Below are 27,984 nucleotides of genomic sequence, written 5' to 3'. Positions count from 1 at the left end.
AGAACAAGAAGAGAAGAGAGCAGGTGAAAAGCCTCCTGGTCACCAGTGAGTGAGCTTCCGGAGGCTGGCGTCACCTGTGGTTGGAACACTGTTTGGGGATCTTTGCCTCTGCCAGTCTCCTGGGCATCATGCCTTGTTTCAAGCAGCCTAAGCACTTCCAGAGTTTCATGACTCTGCAATGGCCCTTGTGCTACCTTGTCATATGTGAGTACTGGCTGAAGGGTGCTCAGCAAGAAGCTAGAGTCAGGGGCCGGGACAGAGCTGGGGTGATCTGTAAGCTCATGACAAGTTTCACCTCTAGCCTTTCATCATTTTAGATAGTACTACAGAGGACAGGCAAGGAGTCTTGAGCTCCCTGAATGCCCTGGGGAAGGAAGAGCTAGAGTCCCAGGGGACAGTAAGGACAGGCAGGGGGATAGTACAGGGGCGTGATGGAGATGAGTAAATAGATGTAGCTCATTTCAGCTACTTGGTCAGCCTCACTATCTGGAGATGGGAAATGAGGCCCAGGGAACTGGCATGACAGGTTCATGATCATAAGGAAACCGGGAGTAAGACAGAGGAGGGATTAGTATTACAGGCTTAGAAAAGTATAGCCTGTGTTTGAATCATAGTTTTCCCCTCTGGGAGGCGTGGGTGATAGTATGGGGGGATACAGAGATAGTGGAAGTAATGGTGAGGGACAAGAGGACAAGTATGGTAGAGGGGTACAGATGCTCTGTAAGTAGGGTTTGGGGATTTATGGGCAGTGTATGGGCAAGGGCGGGCGGGCTAGTGGTTCACCAGGGTTCCGGGATGATGGATAGGAGGGAGACAAGTGGAACCCGGTTATTTGCAAATGGGAGCAGGAGGGGAAAGCTGGTGGCAGGCAGGGTGCAGGAGTAAAGGGACGGTGGGTGGGCAGGGAGGCAGGTGGACCACAGAGGCAGGTAAGTGAAGAAACAGGGCTGGTGTACAGTAGATGATAGAGGAAATGTTCGAAGGACAAATAGACATGGGTAGTGGATAGGAAGGAGCTGAACTGTGCAGAAAGCCAGGACCAGAGGATTGGGTAGTTTGGAGGGCTCTTAATAGGGCTGGACATGGTCAAGTCCTGATGGCAGCACAAATTTGATCTGCCTTGCTCTCTCATCAGTTTGGATTGGGAACCCATTGTTTATTTACCTGCTGTTTACATCATTATGGCTGCTACCAACCCTTTACTTTGTCTGGTATTTCCTGGACTGGAAGACCCCAGAACAAGGTAAGACTCATGGACCTAGAAAGAATAAGACCTAAGAATGTTCCATCTTAATCTGTAACTAGGGAGTCGTACTCATGGTGCCACAGGCCTCTTGTCCAGTTTCTCAGGACCACAGGAGTTGGGCCAGTCAGGACCATCCTGGCATCTCCTCCTTTTCCATCTCTCTAGCAGAGCCATGGTCCCTCCATGCTGGCAGGGGAACCCAGGGTGAGTGGGAGGGGTGGGGTTGGCCCACACAGACACTATCCTTATTGATATTCCTGTCTCAGGTGGACGGCGATCTGCCTGGGTAAGGAACTGGTATATCTGGACCCATATCAGGGACTACTTCCCCATCACGGTAAGTGTGTCTCCCTTGGAGTCCCTCACGGTTTCCGAAATACTAGGAATTTATGCTGAATGACCAGGGTTGTCCATAAAAGGTAATGAGCATCCCAGACAAGTCTCAATGCAGGCTAGACATACTTTAAAAAAAGAAAACACAACTTATTTATTTATTTATTTATTTATTTATTTTTTAGAGAGAGGGGAAGAGAGGGGAAAAAGAGAAGGAGAGAAACATCCATGTGTGGTTGTCTCTTGTTCGCTCCCTACTGGGGACCTGGCTGGCAACCTAGGCATTTGCCATGACAGGGAATCGAACCGGCAACCCTTTGGTTCGCAGGCTGGCACTCAATCCACTGAGACACACCAGCCAGGACTAGACATATTTTATGATCCAGCATTGCTCCTGGGCACTCATGCTAGGACACTTTGAATGTTCTTGGAATGACCTAGCAGATGACATAGGCAGAAACACAAATGCAGTTCTGTTCAGTTTAACAAACACAGACTGGAAGTAAACTCTATGCCACATGTTTGGGGTACAGAGAAGTGAGTAGAATACCATCCTCTGCTATGAAAAAACTCACATCTAATGAGGAGGATAGGCAAGTGTATACAGGGTCCGGCAGAAGCAAGGCCTGCTTGAGTATGGTTGGGAGGGTAATAATATGGGTGTAATAATTTATAGTTTTAATTTGAACATTTCACATAAAATGTCCTATGGTGTGCTTAAGTGTGCTATTGTTACATTACAGAATGACATGCTCATGATTTTGTAAGAAAAGATTTTGTAACAAAAAAGGGTGTTATTTGTGCCAGGCCCTGTATTTATGGTTCGGTACAAGATCTACAAGTAGTTCAGAGGGTGGGTAAGGAAAGGCTCCAGGGACATGGTGATATGCAAGGAGAGCATTCAAGGTTCAATAAAAGTTACTTAGATGGGCACTGAAATGGGGTTCAGGGGTGGGGAGAAGATACCGGGGCGAGGTTCTAGAAATGTTCCACTACACAGATCCTCCAAGCACACGTTGGAGCAGGCAACAAACACTCTCCCAATTTTGAGATCAGAGCTTGCCGACCTTTTTCACTTAAGAGCTCTTTGAGGAAATGATGCCACTCACAAAGTGCACTGATGACCCCTTGCAGCCATAGTCAAGAGACCCAGGAGTTCAGCTGCCCCGGACTCTATGTGGTTTTTCAGGGGCCAAGGAGACATGTGCCTCAGCCCCCCGAAAACCCACCCGTGGCCTGTCTGTGGAAAAGCTCTGCTTGGAGAGCACCCAGATGCCTGCAGTGTGTCCACCTTTGCTTGCCCATGTGGTCTAATTTCACCTCCTCTGTCAATTCTCTCCATGGCTGCAGATCGTGAAGACTAAAGACTTGTCACCTGAGCGCAACTACCTCATGGGGGTTCACCCACATGGCCTCTTGACCTACGGTGCCTTCTGCAACTTCTGCACGGAGGCCACAGGCTTCTCAAAGATCTTCCCAGGCATCACACCCCATTTGGCCACACTGTCCTACTTCTTCAAGATCCCCTTGGTTAGAGAATACCTCATGGCCAAAGGTGCTTATGTAGCAGGAGATTAATGGCAATAAAGGAAAAGAAAAGGGGTGGTATTATAGCTGGAATCCAGAAAGTCCTGGTTATCCCACTGGAAACCTTCCTGCTGTACTTTCAACCCAGCGCCTCCTGCAAAGTGGAGATACTGCCTCAAAGTAAAATGTGCTGTGTTTGCTCAGAGCCTTCTCTTCTCCACACTCTTTGTCCCATCACATTCCCTCTTCTGAGACCCATGGGAACAGAGGATTCACCAACAAGCCAGTGAGAAGTAGAGTAGAGGGTGTTCCCTCTCAGCCCTTTCTCCTCTACTGATCATTTTACTCCTGTCTCTGCTCCTTGATTCTTTTCAGGTATTTGCTCTGTGAGTCAGCCAGCCATTGACTACCTGCTGAGCCACGACACTGGAAACCTCGTGGGCATTGTTGTGGGAGGGGTGGGCGAGGCCCTGCAAAGTGTGCCCAACACCACCACCCTCATCATCCAGAAGCGCAAGGGGTTTGTGCGCACTGCCCTCCAGCATGGGTAGGTGTTCCTCCCAGGGCGGGGGTGGGTGGCCTTCTCTGAACAGCATGCTCTGGTAGGTGATGCCAAGATAAACGAGACGTGACTCTTGCCCTCATTGAATTAACTAGTGACTAGGGGAGATAACTACAGAATTTCAAAAAGATTTAAGCCATCTGCTCTTTCTCAGCTAACTGGACCAGATCCCAGCAAGCCAAACTACAAACCCAGATTCATTATCAGGGGAATTGGCTAGAGCTGCCCTAGTATATAGAGGACTCCTACATTATCAATATCAACATCTACATCTGTCTGTGAATGTTAAGTACAAGAGGCAGTACAGTATGGTCAGTATGCACTAGGATCTGGAGTCGGGGGCCTGATTTAAAATCCTGGCTCCATGACTTACCATGAACTCTGAGACAGGTTCCTCAACCATCCTGACACTTCATGTGTTCATCCTTATAATGTGGCTACTAATAATTGTACCTACTTCATTGGGTTATGGTGGGGTTTAAATGGATTTCTGTGCATAAAACACCTACCAGGTGCCTGACACACAGCCACTATGACTTAGGAGTAAGGAGAGGAGGTAAGGAGCAGGAAGCCAAGGTTGGAGCTGCGGGCTGTCCCATCAGCTTAGCAGGCCGGCTCATTGGGTATAGGGACAGTTGTCCTACTACAGACTCAGAAAAGAGGGAAGTATTTCCTTTAAGGTCCTTGCCTTAGTGGTCTGTTGATCAGTCAGAGCAAATGTAGGGGAGAGAGTGCTGAGTGCAGTGGAAGGAGTCCTGGAGTCCAGTCCAGGTCCTGCCACTCACTGACTGCCTGAGTCTGGAAGATGAGAAAAGGACTCACCTCCTCCGTGTCCTCTGCTGTCTCTACTGTGAGTAACCAATAAGGTCACATACATCAGGGTGCTGGGAGATTGTTATTAGTAAATCTCACAGGAAGCCCTAAGGAGCCCCATTCCTTATCTAGGACCCTGTCAGACTGGATTCCCGTGGCCTATGAGAGAGGAATGAGTTTTTGCTGTGCTAATCCCAAGACACAAGAACAGAATACCTCATGCATAGTCCCTGTGGGTGTGGGGTGCATCATATAGACACATCCATGCAAAATTATCACCATCTCTGTGCTCCCTACTAGTAGGAAGAGAATCAGCTATTCCTTTCTCTGACACCTCCTAGAAGCTGTGAGTCTCTGGGGATCTCTGCCCAAACTCTTCTTCCTTTGCTGCACCTCCATATCTTGCCCCTGTGATCCTCGCCCAGAGAGAGCACTTTTACTGGCTTTGAACTTTTCAGGACAAGAGACACGAAATACGGGAGCTCTGTTTAATGCAAGAAGAAATTCTTTATGCCACAGGGACTTCATAATGGATGGGGTCCTGGCCATGAACACACGTTCTTCTTGGGTGGTTCCCATCTGGCCTGTGTTTGGGAAATAAATCAGGGCTTTCTTACAGGGCTCATCTAGTCCCTACCTTCACTTTTGGAGAAACCGACGTATTCAATCAGGTGGTGTTCCATCAGGACAGCAGGATGTTTAAATTCCAGAGCTGGTTCCGCCGTACCGTCGGTTTCTATTTTTGTGTCTTCTATGGACGAGGTTTCCGTAGAGGCTCTACTGGGCTCCTACCATACCCGCTCCCTGTCACCACTGTGGGTGAGTGCTGCTTTCAGCCCAAGGCCACTTCAGCTCTTTCCCAGCTTCCACCTCAGCCCTGCCCACCCTGACCCAAGAAGAGGGCAAGTGGGAGGGGAGATGCTGGGAGTTGATTTGGAATGTGAGAGGATCAGGCCTGGGGCTGGCGGGGGGGGCAGGAAAAAAGGAGAAGGAAGTTAATGGAACACAAGAGTCTAATGCTCACCCTTTCTCCTTTGGCATCTCCCACGGCAGTCGGGGAGCCTCTGATAGTGCCCAAGATCGAGAGGCCGAGCCAGGAGGTGGTGGACAAGTACCACGCACTCTACATGGAAGCCCTGCAGAAACTGTTTGACCAGCACAAGACTAAGCATGGCTTATCAGAGACCCAAAAGCTGCTTTTCTTGTGATTGAAGAGGCTGCATGCCCAAGAGAGAGTTCCTGAGCCCTGGCTGATGTGGCTCAGTGGCTTGGGCATCATCCCACAAAGGGAAAGGTCACCAGCTGGATTCCAGGTGGGGGCACATGCGTGGGCTGCAGGCTGAGTGTCCAGTTGGAGCACGTGCAGAAGGCAGCCAATTGAAGTTTCTCTCTCTCACCTTGATGCTTCTCTCCCTCCCTTCACCTCTTTCTAAAAACATAAAAAAATAAACAAAAACAAAAAAAGAGAGTGCCCGGAAGAGGAGACTCATTTGCTACTATCCAAAAAGGGGAGAAGGGAGGTGAAGGAAGGCTAGTGTGTGGTTGGATACAGCATCAGGAATTCCTTCCTTGCCACAGAGCCCTTGCAGTTGCTGTCCCCGAGGGGCTTCACTCAGGGGAGCATTCCTCAAATGAACATATCCTGAGGCCCTTCAGAGCCAGACAGGCATGCTCCCTGCTGGCCTCCCTCCTGGGATCTCCTGTCTGAGCCCAACAACACCCCAGGTCCTGGAGGGCTCAAAAGATAGCCAAACAGCCCAAGTACCTGCCACTCTAGTTGCTGTTATTGTTGCTGTGTTAATGTAATTAAAAATTGACGTCTATTTTACATACCATAAATGTAACTCATTTAAAGTGTAAAATTCAGTAGTATTTAGTATAGTCACAGCATTGTGCAACCACAACCGCTATCTCATTTTAGAGCATTTTCCAGGAACCCCCTCAAAGAAACCCAGTTCACATTACCAGTCATTCCCCATTCCCCCATGTTCCTAGACCCTGGCAACAACTAATCCACTTTCTGTCTCTTTGGATTTGCCAATTCTGGACATGTCATATAAATGGAAGTGTGGAATAGGTGGTCTTTTATGACTGGCTTCTTTCTCTTAGCATAATGTTTTCCAGGTTCATCCAATTTCTTTTTATATGTATACATCACATTTTTTATTCATTCACCAGTTGATGGATTTGGGGGTTGTTTCCACTTTTTGGCTATTATTAATAATGCTGCTATAAACATTCATGTACAAGTTTTTGTGAGGTAACCTGCTGTCTCCAAATACAAAGGCTTACGTTATGTCCACACCACTCAGCTAACAAGCAGGCCTTTCAGACAGATCAAAGGCATCTTACTCAGGGTTGCTTTCCAGTTGGCAGAAGTATTCCACATAGGTCACTTTGTCCTCATGTTGGTCTTCTAACACCATCATCCCAAGATATTTGCTACCTTCCTGGAAGTTCTACTGTGGGGGATCCACTTTATATCTATATTTTAAATGCTTACTAAGCTTGTTTAAATTTCTTAAAGCTGTATTCTGAGAGTTTTCAAAGAGTAAATAAGAATGCAAATGTCTCTTTTACTTTTTATTTTTATTCAACTTATTGGGGTGACATTGGTTAATAAATTATATAGGTTTCAGGGGTATAATTCTATGATGCATCATCTGTATAGTGTAGTGTGTGTTCACCATCTCAAGTCATGTCTCCTTCTGTCACCATTTCCCCCCTTTATCCTCTTCTACTTCCTCCCACACCATAGATGTCTCTTCTTTCACAAGGCAATCAACAAAAGACCCATTTAAAAATATGGAAAAGAAAAATTATAAAATAAAATAAATAAAATAATAAAAAACATGGAAAAGAACAAAAGTTAAAAGGCTATCTAGAAACTCATACTACTAAATAGCAAAAACAAACAAACAAACAAAAACACCAACAAACAAATAATTCAATTTAAAAATGGGGCAGAGGACCTGAATAGACATTTTTCTAAAGAAAGCTGTGAAACGCAGCCAGCTGCTGCTAGTGCTGGGCCTGGAGCCACTTAATGAGAGATATGGAGCCTCACTGAGGCCAGATGCTGCTTGTTTGACAGATTTTAGGAAAGTCTGCAGCATGAGCCAAGACAGGCCATCCATACAGTAAAGAAACTGGAAACAGCTTGGGTGGGCTCACATGTCGGGTGGGAAGAGGTCTCAGGGAAGCACCACAGGGCTGGACAAACGGTGTGAGCCATGTTGATGGAGACTCAGACAAGGTGCCTGCTTGCCATCTCTGTTGAGGGAGGGTTCATCAAAGCAGCGATGGTCTCTGCCAGCACTTCTTCTGTCTGGAAGAAAGATGACCCCCTCACCACTCTTGCCCTGATGCAGGACACTTTGGCACTGGAGCTCAGAGGGAGTGAGTCTGAGTAAGTCTGTGCATGGTCTCTTTAAGAGGAACTGCCTGGGACTCCTGAAGTTTTTGTCTTCCTCAGCCTCAATCCCCACTGATTTTTACAGCCAGAAGTTATGGGGACTTCTCTTCCCAGCACAGGAACCCAGGAACAAGGTGCCTGGTGTGGGGCTGGGACCCCTTGCTCCCCAGAGGTGGGTCGACCTCTGCAGCTGAGATATCCCTCCTGATTTTTTCTACAACAGGTTAGCTTGGGAACTGCGTTTTAAGTGTTTCTGTCCCTCCTACCAGTGTCTACTTGACTTCTTTGTATCCTTAGTTATAGGACTTCTGTTCAGCTAGATTTCAGATGATTGTGGATGATGGTTGTTCTGTGGTTTAGTTGTGATTTTGATAATGGTTGTGGAAGGATGTGAGTACTGCATTTACCTATGCCACCATCTTGAGCAAAAGTCCCTTGCTTTCTTATTACCATCAGCTACTTGCTCCTCAAAAATTTGATCCTCCATGTCTTTTCTCCCCACCCTCCCCCTCTCCCCTACAATGCAACCTTGTGTCCTCCATCACCCTCCTTCTCCTTCTGAATATTTTTAAGACACTTTAAGGTTTTGTGCCATACTCTGGTTATTACAGTGACTTTATATGTGGTGACCATCAAGGGAACTAATCAATAGGACTTAATCACAGAATGTGAAGGCAGGAAGGAGTATTTCCAAAGAGCAGCCAGAATGGTGACCCTAGGGGACTAAATAGCCAGGGGTCCATCCAAGGTGATTATAGGGGGCAGAAAGTGAGCAGAGCACTTGAGTGGTATCCAGAAGGCTGGCCTACAGAGGGAAGAGCTGTACTTACTCACTGTCCTTGGACCCAGGCTATCAGTCAAGAAGTTCACTGCCTCCTCATACATCATAAAGGCCAGCAGAGACCCTTCTCTGGCCCTATTAATCTTTGATCACTCCTTACCATGGTCTAAAGTAATACACTGGACTACTTCATGTTTTCTGAACATTTTCACCTTTTTTTGCCTTTGAAACATGTTTTCTCTACATGATAAAGCATATTCATCTTTAAGCCCACATGAAATATCACCTTCTCAAGTGAAGCCTTCACCAGGCAGAATTAACAACCCCTTCCTCCATTCTTTCATAATCTTTTGCTGGCTCTGCTATTGTACTTAACATATTATATTACAGAATAATTATTTTCTTCTACTTGTTTAAAAGCCTCTTGAGAATAAAAACTATAACTTACTTGTCACAACATTCCAAATATTTAAAGCAGCACCTGGCATGTGAGAGCCACTTAATATATGCGTATTTCCAGGAAAGAAAGAAGGGGTTTTGTAGAAGAAAGGTACTAAAAAGATAATGTGAGGGCATGTGAATCAAAAGTATGCTATTCAATGAAAGTCTAATAAGCTAAGTAAGATAGCACAAAAAAATACATAAATGAAAGACTGAAAAAAGAAGTCTGAGGAGACCTAATTGGTGTGGCTCAGTGCATTGGGCATTATGCTGTGAAGTGAAAGGTCACAAATTTAATTCTCAGTCAGGGCACATGCCTGGGTTGTGGACCAGGTCCCCAGTTGGGGGTGTACAAAAGGCAACTAATCAATGTTTCACTCTCACATTGATGATTCTCTCCCTCTCTTTCTCCCTCCCTTCTCCTCTCTCTAAAAATAAGTAAATAAAATCTTCAAAAGAAGTTTACTCTACTAAGCACAGAGTAGAACTTTGGAATTTACAGATTTCTTGTAGCTTCAACTATCACTACACTGAAGCCCCATGAGCACAGGGGCTATGAGTGCCTCACTCATCTGTGTCCCAACCCCTTAGCCCAGTGGCTGGCTCATTGTGGCTGCTTAAGAAATGATTGTTGAGCCCTGGCTGGTATGGTGCAGTGGACTAAGTGCTGACCTGTGAACCAAAGGATTGCTGGTTCAATTCCCAGTCAGGGTACATGCCTGGGTTGCAGGTCAGGTGCCCAGTAGGTGGTGCTCAAGAGGCAACCACACATTGATGTTTCTCTCCTTGTCTCCCTCCCTTCCCCTCTCTCCAAAAATAAATAAAGAACATCTTAAAAAAAGAGAAATGATTGTTGAACAAATGAATCCAGAAGGTCCATGACATGTAGACAGTTTCTAATTCTGCTAAAACAAGTGACTTAGCTAGCAAATGAACTAAACTGTCTGAAAATGTAAACTTGACTTTGGCACCCTCCACTCATGGTTAACTGCATGAAGGGTGTGAAGGAGAAGCTTGAAATTTTCAGTTATATCTTCACTGCATTTGTGCTTGGAAATCATATGGTCTCTGGATGCATACTTTGTGATGTATTCCAAGGGTCTGCTGTATAATGTGATTGGAGAACTCAATACTCTGCTATCAGAATATGACAAATCAAGTAAAAAACTGATTTTTAAAAGCATGGAGCTGAATAACACAATAACTAATGTAGATTAGCCTGTCAAGTGATAAGAACATAATGAATAGGACAAAGAATTACATTTTCTTTTCAAGCACACATGAATCATTCAAAACTATTATTTGTGTATTTGAATACAAAATGCTCTTAGTAAGTAAAAGACAGAAATTCGATACACTATAGTACATAGTACAGTAAACTTAGAAATAAATGATAAATGTAGAATTAGAGTTCCCAGTTGAATAGGAATTAAAAATCTCCTGACAAACAGGCTCAGAAAATAAATGTAGAGGCAATAATAGCATATGTTAGGGAAAACAAACAAAATGAAAGTACAGCAAGGAAGTGCTCAAAAAACAAAAGGATTGTTGTCAAAGCGACACACAAGAGCAACTGGGAAAAACTCTCAAAGGCCAAATCTGGAACAATCTAAGCAACAAGATAAATAAAGTAATATTGGATTATTATTCAAAGCATACAATAAATACACATGAGTCCATACTGACATAAATGATGGAAGAAATGAATAAATGGTGACAAAGAGACAAATCTTCCTTACAGAAGAATGACAAATAGTGTATGTAGATACTCTCCCCTCCAGTAGGTGGAGTTTAATCCTCTCCCCACCTCCAAGTGTGAACTAGACTTAGTGACTCAATTCCAAAGAACAGAGTGTGGAAAGTGAAAAACAGTAACTTTAGAGTGCAAAAACCAAGCAAACACAACCTAAAGCAATTGATCACGGTTAACATCACAAGCAATAAACCATATTGGTGTCAGGTAATGAGAAGGGCACTTCCCTTTGGTGGTATTCTTCTCCAAACCCATACTCCCAGTCTATGAGAAAAACATCTGAAAAGCCCAAGTTGAGGAACGTTTTACCAAATACCTAACCAGTCCTCCTTAAAATCATTGAAATCATGGAAATAAGAAAAGATGAAGAAACTATCACACACAAAATGGAAACTAAAAAGATATGATGACTAATGGCAATGTGGTACCCTGGATATTAGCAGAAAAACTGGTGAAATCCCAATAAAGGATGAAGTTTCATTAGTAGTAATGTACCAATGTCAATTTCTAATCTTTTAAAAATCTTCACCTGAGGATATGTTTGTTGATTTGAGAGAGTGAGAGTGAGAACCATCTATGTGAGAGAGAAGCATTGATCAGTTGCCTCTAATATGGACTTGACCAGGGATCGAACCTGCAACCTTTTGGTGTATGGGACAAAGCTTCAACCAAAAGATCCACCCAGTCAGGGCTCAATTAGTTAGTTTTGACAAATATACTGTGGTTATAGAAGATGTTAACATTAGGGTAAACTTAGTGAGGGGTATATGGGAACTCTGTGTATCATCTTAGCAGTTTTTCTATAAGTGTAAAATTATTCCAAAATAAATAATTTATTTTTAAAAGTGTATAAGTTGATTCCAAACTGATACTAAGAGGAAAACTCATCACTTTTAAATGTTTGTATTAATAATTAGAAAAAGAGAGAGCAATTATTTATACCTGTACCTCAAAAGTTTAAGAAGTGAAAGGAGAGAGAGTTCACTAATTAATTAGAATACACGGGTGGGTAGAAGTTGGTTTACAGTTGTTCATGTGGAAAATAATACAATAATTAATAATAATACAAAAATGAACTCTGTGTTTGTGCACTAACAACTGTAAACTTACTTTTGCCAAGCACTGTATATAAATTAGAATATATAAAAAATGAATCCAGCCCTGGCTGGCATAGCTCAGTGGATTGAGTGCGGGCTGCGAACCAAAGCATCGCAGGTTCGATTCTCAGTCAGGGCATATGCCTGGGTTGCAGGCCATGGCCCCCAGCAACCACACATTGATGTTTCTCCCTCTCTCTTTCTCCTTCCTTTCCCTCTCTAAAAATAAAATAAATTAAAAAATCTAAAAAAAATGAATCCCAGGTATGTGTGTATAAATAAAAAATAAAAGCAGGTATATTTATATAAATATATAATAATAGTTAGCTATAAATATGTAAAATAAATCCCAGGTAGGTTAATAGAATTTGGTCAGTGAACACTATATTAGTCTGCTCAAACTTCCATAAGAAAATACTACAGACTGAGTGGCTTGAACAACTGAAACTTATTTCCCCATAGAGTCAGAGAAGTCCAAGGTAAAGGTGCTGGCAAATTCGGTTCTTGGTGAGAGCTCTCTTCCTGGCCCATAGACTGTCGCCTTTTCTCTGTGCCTTCATGTGACCTTTCATCATTGTGTGCAAGAGAGCTCGTAGTCTGGTGTGTTGTTGTTTTTTTCTGATAAGAACACTCTCCTATTGGATCAGGGCTCCATTCTTAAGATCTCTGTTGACCTTTATGACTTCCTTAGAGTCCTCATCTCCATACAGCCACGCTGGGGGTTGGGGCTTCCATGACAGAGTGCATGTTATATCCAGAGCATAAGAAGATCACTTTCAGACCTAAGAAATATTCCATGTCAGAATCCAGATTCTAATTGCTTTTCAACTAATAGGGTTTGCTCTGTCAGGTGTATAACAGCAAAATTATAGAGATGATCTAAATGTGCATCAATAGGGAAGGGTAAGTCCATTTACCCAGTTGGAGTACTATGTAGACATTGAAAGTGACATTGCAGAATTAGGGTTTTTTTAAAGAAAAAAATCTATTTTTCTAGAGTAGTAAAATTTTCTATTCCTACAATAGTCAGTGTTGAACATTCTTTTCTTTTCCATTTTATTTTTTTTAATTACAGTTGGCATTCAATATTATTTCATATTGGTTTCAGGTGTACAGCATAGTGGTCAGACAGTCATATACTTTGCAAAGTGTTCCCCCTGATATTGCCAGTACCCACCTGGCACCATACAGAGTTATTACAATATCATTGACTATATTCCCTATGCTGTACTTTACATCCCCATGATTGTTTCGTAACTGCCAATCTGTAGTTCTCAATCCCTTCACAGAATTATTACTTTTGACAGGAAAAAAATGTTAGCAAATACATTGTTAACTGAAAAACAGAGTTTACAAAACAGTATGCACACAATGACCTACTCTTTGTAAAAAAAAAAATAGTGTATGTGTGTGTGTGTGTAAAGAGAGAGAGATAGAGAGACATAGAAGCAATTGACACCCAGAAGCTGGCCTGGCACAGCTCTGCCATGCTATTCCCATGCTGTGAGACTGGTAAATTGGGCACAAGCCATATCACAGATACCAACCTCAGACTAGGTCACCCTGAAGCCAGGATGCAGTGAAATAAAACAAGGCCACTCCATCATTTTGTCTAAATACAGACAAAATTAGGTTACTTTGTCACCCACACAGTACCCAACATCCCTTCTCACAAACAAAAGCAATCACTGCTCTTTCTTTACCAGTGAATACTTTCTCCTCTTTCTCCTCTTCCCTTTCTGAAAGATTTATTGAGCAACCCAATCAGAGAACTGCCCCGCACTTTCTGACAGTATCCAATCTTGAGTGAACCCTCACCTCCACAGAGCCTCCCCTAAACCATGCAATAAAACCCAAATCCTACAACAGTTTCTTTCTAATACCCTCTCACTCAAATACTCGATGGTTCCCCTTGACATGTGTTCTCCCTCACAGCAATGAGTGATAAACCCAATTTGTTCAACTACAGATACGTTCTTAGCAGTCTTTGGCTAGAGATGGGATGTATATGTTTATTCACAATTTCATTGTCATTTCTGTACCCACTGAAATTGTATGTGATCAATGATCATGTGATTTCATGGTTACCATTGTATCCAATCAGCATAAAATCACAATATTATTAGCCCTGGCTGGTGTGGCTCAGTGGATTGAGCACCAGCCTGCAAACCAAAGGGTCACTGGTTCGATTCCCAGTCAGGGCACATGCCTGGGTTGTGACTGAAGTTGAGCCCCCAGTAGAGGGTGTGTGAGAAGCAACTACACATTGATGTTTCTCTCTTTCTTTCTCCTTCCCTTCCCCTCTCTAAAAATAAATAAATAAAATATATTTTTAAATCATAGTATTATGAACAGGGGATGTTATTTGGACTTATTATTAATATCTGAATATATACTTTCAAATATAAATAAGCATTCTAAATATAATTTGGAGTTAAAAACTTCTGTGCTTTATATGTTGAAATTCTATCAAAGTACTTATGTATGTGTATATATGCATATTTATATAGAGATAATTATATATAATTATTACAGTTAATAATTAATGATAATTATAAAAGCTGTTATTTTGTGTACAAAATAATTAAAACATTTCAAGTGATTAACTAAATAGAAAAGTAGATTGATAGTTAATATGAACATTAAGGGAGAATGTGTTATCTAGAGAATGTTAGAAACAATGCTATATCCTCTTTGAACCAATAAATGCTTATGAAAACTTTAACCATAAAGATTAAATTAGCCCTGGCTGGCATAGCTCAGTGGATTGAGCGCAGGTTGTGAACCAAAGTGTCGCAGGTTCGATTCCCAGTCAGGGTAAATGCCTGGGTTGCAGGCCACAGCCCCCAGCAACTGCACATCGATGTCTCTCTCTCTCTCTCTCTTTCTCCCTCTCTTCCCTCTCTAAAAATAAATAAATAAATATTTTTTAAAAAATATTAAATTATATCTTAATTCTAATCTTTATAGAACTGTTTAATGTACTAATATCAACAACATTAGAATAAGTTTTAGGAACTATATTTAAATTTTAGTTACCTAATTCCATTTACACAGTGACTCATTCTTTTCCAGTGACCTCAGCTGAAAGTGAACATTTTTTAAAAGACTTTATTTATTTATTTGTAGACAGAGGGGCAGGGAGGGAGAAAAGGAGAGAGAGAACCATCAGTGTGTGGTTGCCTTTCGTGTACCCCCTACTGGGTGCCTGGCCAGCAACCCAGGCATGTTCCCTGACTGGGAATTGAACTGGCAACTCTTTGGTTGGTAGGCCAGCACTCAATCCACTGAGCTACACCAGCCTGGGCTGAAAGTGAACATTTTTTTAATATGCCAAATGTGCAAAATAGAGAACACAGCAACAACCAAGCAGCTTACAGTGCAGAGATGTTATAGTTGCTGCACTGTTAAGTCAAATTTCTTAAAAATGACTACTGAAGATTTTAAGTTGCAATAATACTAATTATTTATATAAAACTTTAGACTTATTCTGATATCCCAGGGATTCATGTTAAAATGGATAATATTTAACTTTGTCCTGAGTTTTAGTTGAATATTGACTTTAACTCTTGGCCATTCAGCATTTGGCCAAAATGGGTCTACTGTGTCCCATGCATCTGTGTGTAAAATAGGATCTGGAAGGGTATACACCAATGTACAAACAGGGACTCTCTAATTTTCTGTATGGTGGTCTTTATGTTATGTTTACCCATTATCCCAGTCTTCCTTACCCAGAGAACCCCAACTGGGTTTTCAGCAGCAATAAACCCAACTTCCCATACACATAGCTCAGGTTGGCTACATGATCTCACTCTGGCCGATGAGATTTAAGCAGAAGTCTACTGGATGGGGTTAGGGTTAGTATATGTCAGTAAGTTTGGCAGGTATCACATAGAACCCCTTCTGCTTAGAAATTTACCTTAGACATTATGATGTTAAGGGCTCTGGATAAATCCAGTAGTAAAGAAATCTTCTTAACATTGTTTAACCCAACCTTTTAAAAACTTAGTAACACCTATTACTATCCTTGAACATGTGCTTTGGGAAACTGCATTAGAGAAATGAATAAAGACAAAAACTTGTAAAATCAAAGTAGCTAAAATCCTTAAAGAACCAGAGCAATGGCTACCCACTGGAAAAGAATTCAGCAAGTCTGACTGGGTAAAAATAAATGTTTTTTTTTTCACATTGGACATAAAGGATTATTGGTAGTGAAGAGAATGAGGCTTACACTGAGCAGTAAACTAAATATCAATGAGAAATACACAAAATGAGCAGGTGCCAGCAGCATGTCACCTGAGAGGGCATAAGTTGATTTTACTCTTGAGTTTTCCAAGTACATCTGGTTTCTTCTTTCTAACAGTAGATCTAAGAGCATGACTAGATCCTCAAGTGGTGGTACAAAATTTACAATAATAACCAGCCAGCCCCGAGAAAGTTTTCATCTCTCTCCTTCTCTTGGAGAGTTCCCATGTTTTAATAATTAATTTAGTTTGACTCAAGGAGGGATAATTTGCCTTCTTCCCACTCTGTGACCTAAATACATAAGCTTTGGCAATCAAACATACACCAAGGTGCCCTCAGAGGCAGACTTGCTTTTTGGTTGCACTCAACTATTTCTGTGCTTCCTTTTGGTGATGAGCCACATCTTCATTCATACTGGGAATATCAGCTCTGTAGGTTTCAGCACGTAACCCACTCAGTGGGCTATTCTTAAATCTATGGAAAGAGGTAGAGGTGCGTGGGAACTCAAAAGGCAAGAGGAATATAAACACATGTGAACAGATCTTGATTACAAAAGCTTTTGAGCTATTTGAGATCGGCCTCTTTAGTTAATGTCATTGGCTAATATCTTTTGTATGCATAGGTCCAGGTTGGCAGGAAATCAAGTGTTTTTCATTATCTTTCTGAGTGTCTTATCCTCCCTGATTTCTCTTAAGGATTTGACACTATTGCTTACTTTCTTAATCTTTTTTTTTCTTTTATTCAAAGGAATTAAAAAAAAATAACTTGTGTAAGTCCTTTTTGACACTCTCTTCTTCCTTGATAGAATACTAGCTTCCCAACCTCTTTCTTCCCTAGCCATCACTACAGTCATCTCGAAGTGAACTGTTCTTAGTCTTCTGCTTCTCACACTCAAGTTCTATCTCTGTCATGATCTTAACTATCACTTCTAAGCAGCACCAAATCCAAATCTAGAGTTCTAGTTCCTTGTCTGGGTACACTAAGCTTGAGAACTGTCGAAAAGGGCTTCCCACTCACAGGGACAATACACGATGTTTCTTCTTTTGTTACTCTATTGACACTTTACAGCAGCCCTGCCAGAGTTATTACTATCCCCAGTTTACCAAAGAGAAAACAGAATCCCAGAGACACTAAGAAACTTTTCTGAGATCACACAGCTAGTCAGAAGCAGATCAATGATTTGAAGCTAAGTCTGGCTATCTGACAATTGCTTGTTCTTTCTGCTACTTCTCATCACCTCCTTCACCAAAGTGCTGGCTTTCACCCCATCAATGAAGGAGAACAAGACTCAGGTAAAGCATTTAGCCTAACCAGTTGGGGACTGCGGGGTGAGGAAGTAGAAAATGTGGGAGAAGTGAAAGCTCAGCTGTACTACCTTGTCCTTCTCTTCACTTCCAGGTTAGCCTTACGGGTGAGCCAAGTAGTGAGCAGCCAGTGTAGTGGGATGTGAGAGCTCCTAAGCTGTCCTATTCTCCTTCAAAATATCTTTCCAATGCCCTCCCTTTCTCCACTATTCCTAAAGTGCCCCTAGATCTTGGAGTTCCTGTAGCCTCTTAAGGTGGGAACATGCCCAAAAGAAGAAACATTAAACTGAATTACTGACATGTAATCATTCAGCAAATATTTATTAAGCAAATGAGATGATAAAATAACAAGTATTTACATTTGCTTAGATCTCTAGATTTGCACCACAATCTGAAGTATTTAAAGCTGAAATTATGGTCCTCGTTTTACAAATGATCAAACTGTGGCTCAAAAAGTCTGAGTGATTCTCCCAAGTTGCACAACTGAGCTCCACTTTATAACCAAGGCTCAAACCTGGGTCTTTCAACTTTCAGTCCTGTGTTCTTTCTTTTCTACTGCAACAACTCAAGGGGTTTACAGGTGAGAACTCAAACAAACATACACAAAGAGTTACCATATTTTGCCATATATAACACACTCCTGTGTATAATGCTCACTCACGTTTTTGGCCTAAACTTTCAGGAAAAACTCTTTCACTTTAATTTTTAATTCAATTTTTAATTTATTTATATTTAGATACTTGTTTTTTATATTATAAGGGAATTTTAGCATTTATTTTTGAACATATTGTAGTACAAGAATTTTATGTAACAAATAATTACAAAACACAAAAACAGATACAAGGTATTTCGGGTACTACCCATGTAAAATGCACACCCTTATTTTTCTCTCAAAAATTTGGGCAAAAAAGTGTGCATTATACATGGTAAAATACAGTAAACAGCAATTCAAGATATTAGTATAAGTAACAGCAAAAGACAATAAAGGTTCCAAATGACCAATGTAGATAGCAATAACTGTAGGAGTGACCAGAAAGTTCACTGGGTGAGAGACTACAGAGATGGACTCAAAGAGGAAGTGGAACTTAAGCCTGGCCTTGGAAATGAGGTAGGAAAAAGTGGGAGAAGAAAGGGAAAGCATTCTAGTGGGGGATGGAGAATAAAGGTACAGAGGTGAGAAAGCACAAGTCTTCTTCAGAGAAAGAGTGAGGAGATGAAATAAGCTGAAGAAGAGAGATTTGTATTAGGGAAGAATGGAAAATAAGACTGAAAACGCCCTCTTGAATATCTAACTGAAGAATTTCAACTTGTCCTGTACACATGGGGGACACATCAAAGAGTTTTGAGTAATACAGCAAAACCGTGAAAGCAGTGTTTGGGCCAATGAATTTGGCAATATGTGTTGTGTAGAAAGCATTCCTGTGAGGAGAGACTGGAGGTCAGGAAGACTAGTTAGGAGACTGGGACAGTCAGTCAAGGCTAAAGTGACAAGAGACAGTATTAGAATGGTAGCAGTGGAACCATAAAAGAAGGCCAATTGTAATTGACATGATGAAGAAAGAAATGTCAGAATCTCATGGAACAGGGAGGGAGAAGAGTTCATGTTGCCTGAGAGTTTGCAAGCTTAGGTGACTTGAGGAAAGAAAATGCTATGAACATAAATAAGTAAGACACATAGGGAAACTTGTTCAGAGAGTTTAGTTTTTCACACCTTGTGTTGGAAATAATAGTGAAAGATCCAAGCGAAACTGTCCAGTGGGCAATTGATGGATTAGAAGTGGATTTGGGAGGAAGTTCGGCCTAGAACATGGTGTAATGGAAGGATCTCTGGGATTCAGGGGACTTGAGTCTTAGTTCCTTCTCTGCCACTAATTTGCTAAGTCACAGGCAAGTCATATCTCTGGGCTCGTTTTGTCCTCTGTAAAGTGAGGGGCTGCCCAGGCCCTAGAAGATTTCTGAGGTACTCTCAAAGACTATGAGTCAATTGAATTGTACTCACGCGTATATATGTTCTCTCCAAGAGAAAATCAAGGGCCAGATGGGGGAGGGGATTAAATAACTCCCAAATGCTCTATGATAGAACTTGGAATTCTGTTTACTTTAGGGAGTAAATGATAGAGAGAAGCCAGCCAAGAGAGAGGAAGTAATGAGAGAGATAAAAGTCAGAGGAGAGAAATTTTAAATCAGGGGGATAAAATGAGAAACTAAAATAAAAGGTACTACAATAAATGGAAGAAACATTTATATTTGGTTAATAAATATATTAAAGGACATATTTAATATATAAGAATACCATGAAGATGCCAGTCGAAGAAGGATACGAACAGACCATTAACACAAGAGGAAGTGCAAATGGTAAATCTATGGGAAAGTGTTCAATCTCGTGAGTAGCCAAAGACATTAAATTAACAAATTAATGTTCAAACCATCCAAAAAGATGTATCAAGCCCAATGCTAGAGCAGCAAGGGAACTGGAACACTCATGTGTCATTATGGCATTACAAATTGGTGCAGTCCTCTTGAGGATCAAGATCCATAAAAATATTCATGCTCTTTGATATGGTAATCCCACTCCATATGGGAACCTTTCCTAGGAACAGGATTACAAAGAGGAAAAAAGCCACATGCATTAAGATATTCAAAGCACAGAAAAATTGGGAGTCACCTAAATGTCCAATAATAAGGGAATAGTCGAAAAAATATAATCTGCTTGTGGATGTAATTTTATGCAGCCACTGAAATGATAAATATGAAAGACTGTAGCACAAAGAGAGTATTTATGATAACATGTGTTTGCAGAATTTAAAAACATATGTGCATGATATCTACACATATAAAATATATATGTACGTATTACGCAAACAGAAAAAGTGTGGAACATGAGAAAATGAAAACAATTGTCTAGGGTTTGAAAGTGTAGGTGATTATTTTCTCCCAAAATTTCCTTGAATTTGTCATAGTGGAACTTTTTTAGTGTTGCTTTTATAAAAAAAAAATTTAAAGAGGACATGCAGCAAGAACATCCTCGGGAAGTCAAAGGTGATAAAAGCAGAGAAAAGATCACTGAAGGTTTTGCTTATGAGGTAATTTGTGTTCCTCTAGCTAGAAAAAAAAAGTGTAGGAAGGAAACCAGATTAGGAGAGCTAAGGGGTGATTTTCTGGTGAGGAAAAAAGGGTTTTGGGGTTCTTTCTAGTAATGACAGTGAAATGAATAAGATGAAGAGAATGGTAGCTAAAGGAGTCAGCAGGGTCAAAGTATCATTGGGAATGCTTTATTTTCATTTGTGTGTGTGTGTGTGTGTGTGTGTGTGTGTGTGTGTGTGTGTGAAGACAGGTGAAATCAGTTATGTAAGAGACTGAAAAGGATGAAGAAAGATAAAAGAGTGAACAAGAGGGAGTCCTCTTCTTCTGGGGCTGCAGGGAAAGAAGGGAGAAAGACAAGATGGATATAGAAGTAGAGTTAGCATAAATGAAGCAGAAGGAAGTTGAGGTATTTGATCTTAGTTTTGGAGGAGGTGAGGTAAATCTTGTGTATGTTTTTTAAGATTTTAGTAATTTACTTTTAGAGAGAGCAGAAGGGAGGGAGAAAGCAAGAAACATCAGTGTGCAAGAGATACATTGATTGGTTGCCTCTTGTACACCCCGCACTGGGGACCTGGCTCACAACCCAGGCGTGTGCCCTGACTGGGAATCAAACAAGTGACTTTTCAGTTCGCAGGCCAGCGCTCAATGCACTGAGCCACACCAGCCAGGGTAGGTGAGGTAAATCTTAAGAGATCGTGAAGTAGGATGAAATCAGGGCAGTCACTCTGGAATGTTCACTAGGAATTCAGCAGGCTTAGAGGGATGGGGGCTTAGATGAAATCCCAAGACAAGAAATGTCAGTGGGTCAAGCCATCCTTGTTTTCTGGCTTCATCTGCAGTCCCCTCCAGTCTAGAGAGTGGAGAAGATGGGCTCAAGGGGAAAATCAAGGTGTTTAACTAAAGTTAGGGTGAGAGCGAAGGCAGCCATAAAGTAGGAGACCACAAAGTCTGGGCAATTAGTCTCATTTAAGTATATAGGAGGCCAGGTCAGTTGTGATGGAGAGAGCAGCTTTCCTAGGTGGCACTTGTGGGTAGGAGAGATGATGGGCAAGGAGGCTGTGGTCATAGGAATAAAAGAGAGTGAGTTGCAGATAAGGACAGGGTGTGTAGCTGTTTAGGCAGTGGCCATGAGACTGGGAAGCTAGTAAGAAGGCCAGTTCATTTACTCCAAAAGGAAGGGGTCCCTGGGGAGCAAGCAGGTCCTGGATATCTGGCAGGGGTGGGGTGGGGAAGAGGGCACACTAAAAGAATCCAAAGGGGGACTCAGAAATGGAACTCATTTTTTCCTCCCTGCACACCGGTCCCAACCTTACTCTCCAAAGAGACTTAGTAAGACCTAGTGAACTAATAGACAACTAAGAGATCAGAGACAGGTCAGCAAGGGTAGGGTAAAACAAAAAGAAGGCTGAAGACTCCAGAGGCCAACGGGCTGGAAGGTGATTTCAGAAAGGGGGTGCCTAGAAGAGTGAGCCCACTCTTGTCACAAAGGCCTGCCCAGAAACTCTTACTTCCCAAGGCTTGGGAGTTAGTGCCCCAAGTTCCACACCACACCCCATAGCCAGAAGCCTGTAAGAACTAAGATGGAGCTGGGAGGGGGCGGGTGACTCGATGGGAGACTCGGAGGGGGCCTATCCCAGTCCCAGTGCCCTGCTCTAGCCTCAACACCCTAAAGCCTGTTCTGAAAGAGCCGGCGACAGATTTGTTCTTTATGTAGGACAGGAGCTAGAGAAAAGGGAGCAACCAGTGAAGGACCAGCTCTGGCGTTGATCCCCGTCACCACCTACTACCTCTGTACAAACCTGCTCTACCCCTTGATGCTGGAACTTACATCCAGCATGTGAAAGCTCCTCCCTTTCACCCTGAACCATTTACTGTTCCTTTCATTACATACAGCAGAACTGTCAATATGCTCTGAGCAAACATCACAAAGGAGGGGCAGTCTCATTCCTGTTCCAAAGGCTCTTATCAGCTTGCACCCTGTCCCCGAGGCTCTTCAGAGTCCCCAAGCCATGGTGAGACTCGGGGTTCCCTCTCTATGTAGTGGCTACACACCAGGTCAACAGAGCCATGCCTCCAGCTGCATGTGGGGGCCGTGGCATGTGGGCTTTCTGGGACTGTGCCCTATTTCAGCATCTCAGTAGGTCAGGTTATCCTGCCTTCAAGGGGGAAACCAGGAAGTGGGTGTGGCTGTCACATATGTCCCATCCTTAGCATTTGTGACATGCCAGTTCCCCGGCCTCCCGATTCTGGCAGTCTCCATCAGATGAGTGAGGCCAGTCCTGAGATTACCCCAGCTTCTCCACTGCTCCAGGCGCATGCTCTGGTCTGGGTGGAGAACTCACGCTCTACAAGGATGTGCGGGGAAAGGAGGGGGAAGGAGGCCTGGGGAAGCTTTCCAGGAAGCCTTGTAGGATTAAGAAATAGGACCAATGGTCCCAGGAATGGGGCAGAAACAAAAAGAAAGAAGTAGGGGAGAAAGAGTGGGTGCTACCTACTGCCTTTGGCTAAAAAGTAGAGGCACCTGAAGGATTTATGAAAGATGGGGTAACTCGTGATTTTCTTGGCTGCCCCTAACCCTCAGGGGGAGGGTCTCTTACCAGAGCCTGGAAAGAGGAGGAAGCAGGTATATAAGGTATGACCATTAGGGACCTCTGCCCTGCACTCACCGCCTCTTCTCTCCCTTCCAGGCTTCCAGTGTTACAATCTATCTTCCCTAGGGGTAGGGCAGCTACTGTCTTGGGGGGTGGCTGTCCACCTGCAGCTGCTATCCTCACGCAGAGACACCAATGCCAGGGAAGAGGAAGCCTTGGGGGGCCGTGGGGTGCCACCGCTGCAGAGCATCCCAAGCTGCCTTCGGTACTTGTCCCCAGTGAGCAAGTAGAGCACAGGATCCAGGCAGCTATTGGCACTGGCCAGAGGCCGGGTCACTTTGTAGACCACGTTGACAATGTTCAGCACCCGGCAATCAGCGTCCACCAACCTCGCCATGTAATAAATGGTGCGGGTGATGTGGAAAGGCACGAAGCAGACAGCGAAGACAGTCAGCACCACTGCAATGGTGCGGAGAGTACGCAGACGAGAGGACGACTGGGCAGCCCCTGGCAAAGGCCGATACAGGCGCCGGGCCATGAGCCCGTAGCAGACAAGAGTGACCAGGCAGGGCACACCGAAGAGCAGCCCCATGACTACTGAGCTGAAGTAGACATAGTGGTGAAAATGCTCAGGCCGAGTGGTGTCATGGCACAGGATGGTGTCTCCGTTGATGCTGGTTGTGACAAAGAACAGGTTGGGCACAAGGCAGCTGGCAACAACCAACCAAACAGCCAGGCAAAGAAGGCTGGCAAGGCGAGGGCGGCCCCAGCGCAGGGCCCGCAGTGGGTGGCAGATGCCCAGGTAGCGGTGCACACTGATGCAGGTGAGGAAAAGGACGCTGCAGTAGAGGTTCCAGTAGAAGAGGAAGCGGACGAACTTGCAGAGCTCAGTGCTGAAGGGCCAGTGGTTGCGGGCCGCATAATAGTAGATGAGGGTGGGCAGCGACAGCACATACAAAGTGTCTGACAAGGCCAAGTGGAACATGTAGGTCGCTGTCGCATCCCAGGGTCGGAGGTGAAAGACGAAGAGCCAGAGGGTCGGGGCATTGAGGCCTAGACCCAGCACAAAGACAACTGCATAGCTCACAGGCAGCAGGATGAACTTGAACTCCTCATCAAACTGGCAGTTCAGCTCCACCTCAATGTTGCCAGGGTCTGAGCTGGGGCCTGGAGTTGTGAGCAGCGAGGATTCTATACTGGCCATGGTCCCCCTAGAGGTGAAAAAGGCAGAATTGAGGGCACTGGATTTCCCTGCCTCCACCCCACACCCCCAGCCCTGACCTGAGGCAAAAAAACAAAACAAAACAAACAAACAAAAACAAAAACAGAGAACAGGGAGGGTGATGGGTATAGCAATAGTGGGAGCTGAGCTGAGAGTAGTAAAGCTGGGTGCAACCCAGGCCAGCCAGGTCCCTACCTGAGCCCCCTTGGTCCAGCCAGGGGAGTGGTGGGTAGCAGGCAGTGGTTTGGGTTGTTCTCGTTCTGTGGCTGACTCTGTCTTTCAGAGCTTGGCTAGCTGAAGAGGGTAGAGGCCTACCAACACTCTCCAATATGAGAAGATGCCCAGACCCTAATTGTCTCCTAGTTTGTCACAGCAGCTGTGTCCCTGTGAAGAGAGCATCTTTTCATTTGGTGACTTCCCCTCCCCTTATCCCACTCCCCGTGTCTTCCTATTCCAGTTACTTCTGACTGCTGGTCCAGCCCAGGAATCCCATCGCCACTCTTACCCAAGAAACAGGTCTCCTACCTGGTCCCCTTGAAGCTGAGCCCAGCTGACTCTGTCACGCTTCCCTTTGGCAGCCAGAGGGCATATCCTTGGGGGCGGGGCCGGGGTGTGACCTGTCCCTCCTCCCATCCTGGGAGACTGTCAGAGCCAGCAAGTCCCATGAAGATGATCTAATCCAACCCACTCACCGTACAGATTGCGTAAGGGGCCCAGTGCTATTACTATTTAACAACTTCTAAATGACTGTAGGACAGAGTACACAAGAAACGTCTAAATTTACACAGATGAACAGCCAGGCCACTGGAGATAAATACAGCTACGGGATGATTATACAATCTGTATAAATGAGCAGGAACATGGGGAATGAATGTTAACACGGGCAACTGCAAGGTAATACATTGAAAGATTTTGGAAAATTTAAACTGCTCATATAAATCTTCACTCCATGTGCATGTGATCATAACAAATGCTTATGTCGCACCTACTCTGTGCAAGGCACTAAGCGCTTTACACTTACAATACCTCCCCTCCAGGCTTTCTATAGAAGCAGGTAGTATTATTGTCCCTACTTTGCAGATGAGAAAACTAAGCACAGAGAGTTTAAGTATTTTGCTCATTAGTGGAAGAGCCAAGATTTGAACCCAAGCAGCCTTGCCCTTGAAGCAGCCTCCAGTGTCCATATACCAGATTTCTGTTTGGTCACCTCTCTAAGCCACTGGCCATAAACCAAGGAGGGACAAGCAAATATTTCCTCAGAGACAGCTCTGTCCTTGGTTCAACTCCAGGCACTTGGTTCAGCTCCAGAAGTTCACGAGTAATGGGCAAAACAGACACAAACTCCAACTCTAATGGAGCTTACATAGCAGTGGGAGGGAAAAGATAAAATTAAGAAGTAAGATAAATTTTGATCATCACTATGGAGAAAAATAAAGGAGCAAAGGGGATCCAGAAGGAAGAACAAGCAGGGATAGAGAGGATTGCTGCTGTTTTAAAACGTTTTAAATGTTAGGGTGATGCTTCACAAAAGACCAGTGGTTATAATGAGATCAGAGAGTTTGTCAAGGACCAGATCACGAAGGTCCTTGGAAGGCATGGTGAGGACTCCTTGGCTTTTACTCTCAGTCACTGGGAAGCCATGTCAGCTTTACAGGAGACAAGCATCGGGAGCTGATTGACATTTCAGAAGGATCACTGGCTAGTTGTAGGTGGGACATAGACTGCAGGGCTTTGGGGTGCAAGGGGGAGACCAGTTCAGAGGCTGGTGCCCATAGAGAGAATGGTGGACCAGGCTGCTGGAGGTGGTGAGAAGTTGTCAGGTTCTGGCTAGATTTGCAAAGCAGATTTCCTGATGTGGGCTGGAAGAGAAAGGGATGAGTTCAGAATGCCTGTAAGGTTCCTGGCCTGAGCAACTGGAAGAGTGGAATTACTGTTGACAGAGATGGGGATGGCTTCGAAAGGAGCAGGTTAGAAGCAAAATCAGGAGTACAGTGATCAGCCCGTCAATATTCTGAGATGCTTATTATTACATGTCAGAGGAGATAGCATGGAGGCAGCAAGGAGGCAGGTCACTCCTTGCCAAGTATGCGAGTCAACAAGCTTCCCCTACAGACTCCACCCTTTCCTATGCACCACCCCATGTGTCTCCCGCACTACAGGTGACCATGGTCTAAACACAGCAGAGAAAACAGAGAGATCAAGTGAGCCTGGAGGTTTGAGAGCCAAGTGCCCGGGAACATCCAATTATCAGCAGTTCTGGGCCTGGGGCTCCTGGGGCTAGCTAAGCCTTCCTGGTTATGGAGGTCTTAGGTCCAGGAGGCAAGTTCCTGGCCTGCTTGGGGAAGGGGAGCAGGCTGGAGCAGAATCCACTCTGAAGGGAGTTGGCGAACAATGGAGACTCTGAACCTGATCTTCAGGTCCCAAGAATGCTGCCCAGCTGGATTCTGGGAGAGAGAGGAGGAGGCAGGCCTGCCGGGGAGGCTCTAGAATCTAGAATCTAGAGCACCCAGAAGGCCCAGAAACCTGGATGGGGGAAACCTGGAGATCCTTTCCTTGTGGGAGGGTCGGGGGCAGATCAAAGGTAGGCTTGGAGGAAGCAATCACAGCCTGAGTCCTGAACAGATGACAGCTGTGATGCTGCTTAAAAGGCCCAGGGGTTTGTTGCCAGATGCACTTGAATCCAAATCCTTGTTTTCCCATGTGTGAGGTGTGTGACCCTGGATACCACTTTGTAACTCAAGCGTCCTCACCAGTGAAATGGGAGCTACAGTCCAACCTCGGTTCTCAAACATCTTGGTTCTCAAACAATTTGGTTCTTGACCAGGCTGTCCACAGAAAAAAAAATGCCTCGGCTGTCTAAGAGGACTTTGGGTCTCGATTCTCTCCGCAATGACCCTTTCATGCTGATACCTGTATGATCAGTCACATGTTTCTCAGGAGACAAAGGAGATTCTGTTTTAGAACAAACTGCCTCTCAAACAGTTGTTTTTGTATGTTTTTATTTATGTATTTATAGAGAGGGGGAAGGAAGGGAGAAAGAGAGTGAGAGAAACATCAATGTGTGGTTGCCTCTTGTGCACCCCCAGCTAGGGACCTGGCCCACAACCCAGGCATGAGCTCTGACTGGGAATTGAACCAGCGACCCTTTGGTTGGCAGGCTGACGCTTCATCCATTGAGCCAAACCAGCTAGGACTTGAACAGTTTTCTGGAATGAGTTAAGTTTGAGAACTGAGGTTCCAGTGTAATAATACCAATCTTTCAGGGTTTCCTGCATAGCGAATTGGTTAATAGGTGTGAAAGTACTTTGTAAACCATAAGTGCTGCTAATCCACAAAGTATTTTGATCATTACTTTGTCCCAAGGACAAAGCTGGTCTCTTCAGAGGCAGACAAGTGTGATTTGAAGGTTGGTGTACACCCGAGAGGACAGTCCAATGTCCACTGCACTAGGGAAACACTGGGCTGAGCCAGCTTCTGGCTCCCACTACTGCAAACTTGCTTGGCTCTCCTAGATTTCTGCTCGTCTGTGGACACAGCTACCACTGCCACTGCTGCCACCCAGTGGCTACT

The 27,984-nt window shown here is 43.9% G+C and overlaps 2 protein-coding genes across 4 annotated transcripts; one reads left to right on the top strand and one right to left on the bottom strand.

Moving 5' to 3' along the window:
- Positions 1 to 69: 69 nt before the first annotated feature.
- Positions 70 to 5,989, top strand: AWAT1 (acyl-CoA wax alcohol acyltransferase 1). Its single transcript, XM_045847516.1, has 7 exons — positions 70 to 204; positions 1,136 to 1,243; positions 1,513 to 1,583; positions 2,930 to 3,134; positions 3,482 to 3,653; positions 5,101 to 5,300; positions 5,535 to 5,989. Exons 1-7 carry the CDS (start codon positions 129 to 131, stop codon positions 5,687 to 5,689), a joined length of 987 nt encoding a protein of 328 aa, XP_045703472.1. The 5' UTR covers positions 70 to 128; the 3' UTR covers positions 5,690 to 5,989.
- A 12,398-nt stretch (positions 5,990 to 18,387) lies between these two features.
- Positions 18,388 to 24,971, bottom strand: P2RY4 (pyrimidinergic receptor P2Y4). 3 transcript variants are annotated; one of them, XM_045847417.1, is made up of 3 exons: positions 24,940 to 24,971; positions 24,610 to 24,798; positions 18,388 to 24,403 (listed from the first exon to the last, which is right to left on the bottom strand). In XM_045847417.1, the coding sequence occupies exon 3, from the start codon at positions 24,394 to 24,396 to the stop codon at positions 23,299 to 23,301; it is 1,098 nt and encodes a 365-aa protein (XP_045703373.1). In that variant the 5' UTR covers positions 24,397 to 24,403; positions 24,610 to 24,798; positions 24,940 to 24,971; the 3' UTR covers positions 18,388 to 23,298. The 3 variants fall into 3 exon arrangements, with proteins under 3 accessions (XP_045703373.1, XP_045703374.1, XP_045703375.1); XM_045847418.1 differs by having other exon boundaries at positions 24,920 to 24,948; XM_045847419.1 differs by lacking the exon at positions 24,610 to 24,798 and having other exon boundaries at positions 24,940 to 24,951.
- Between the last annotated feature and the right edge of the window lie 3,013 nt (positions 24,972 to 27,984).

The sequence above is a fragment of the Phyllostomus hastatus genome, unplaced genomic scaffold, assembly GCF_019186645.2.
Source record: "Phyllostomus hastatus isolate PE091 unplaced genomic scaffold, TTU_PhHast_1.1 phas_contig_551, whole genome shotgun sequence".
Classification (NCBI taxonomy): Eukaryota; Metazoa; Chordata; class Mammalia; order Chiroptera; family Phyllostomidae; genus Phyllostomus; species Phyllostomus hastatus.
Note: the sequence above shows the minus strand (reverse complement) of the source record. Positions and strands in the feature narration are given on the sequence as shown.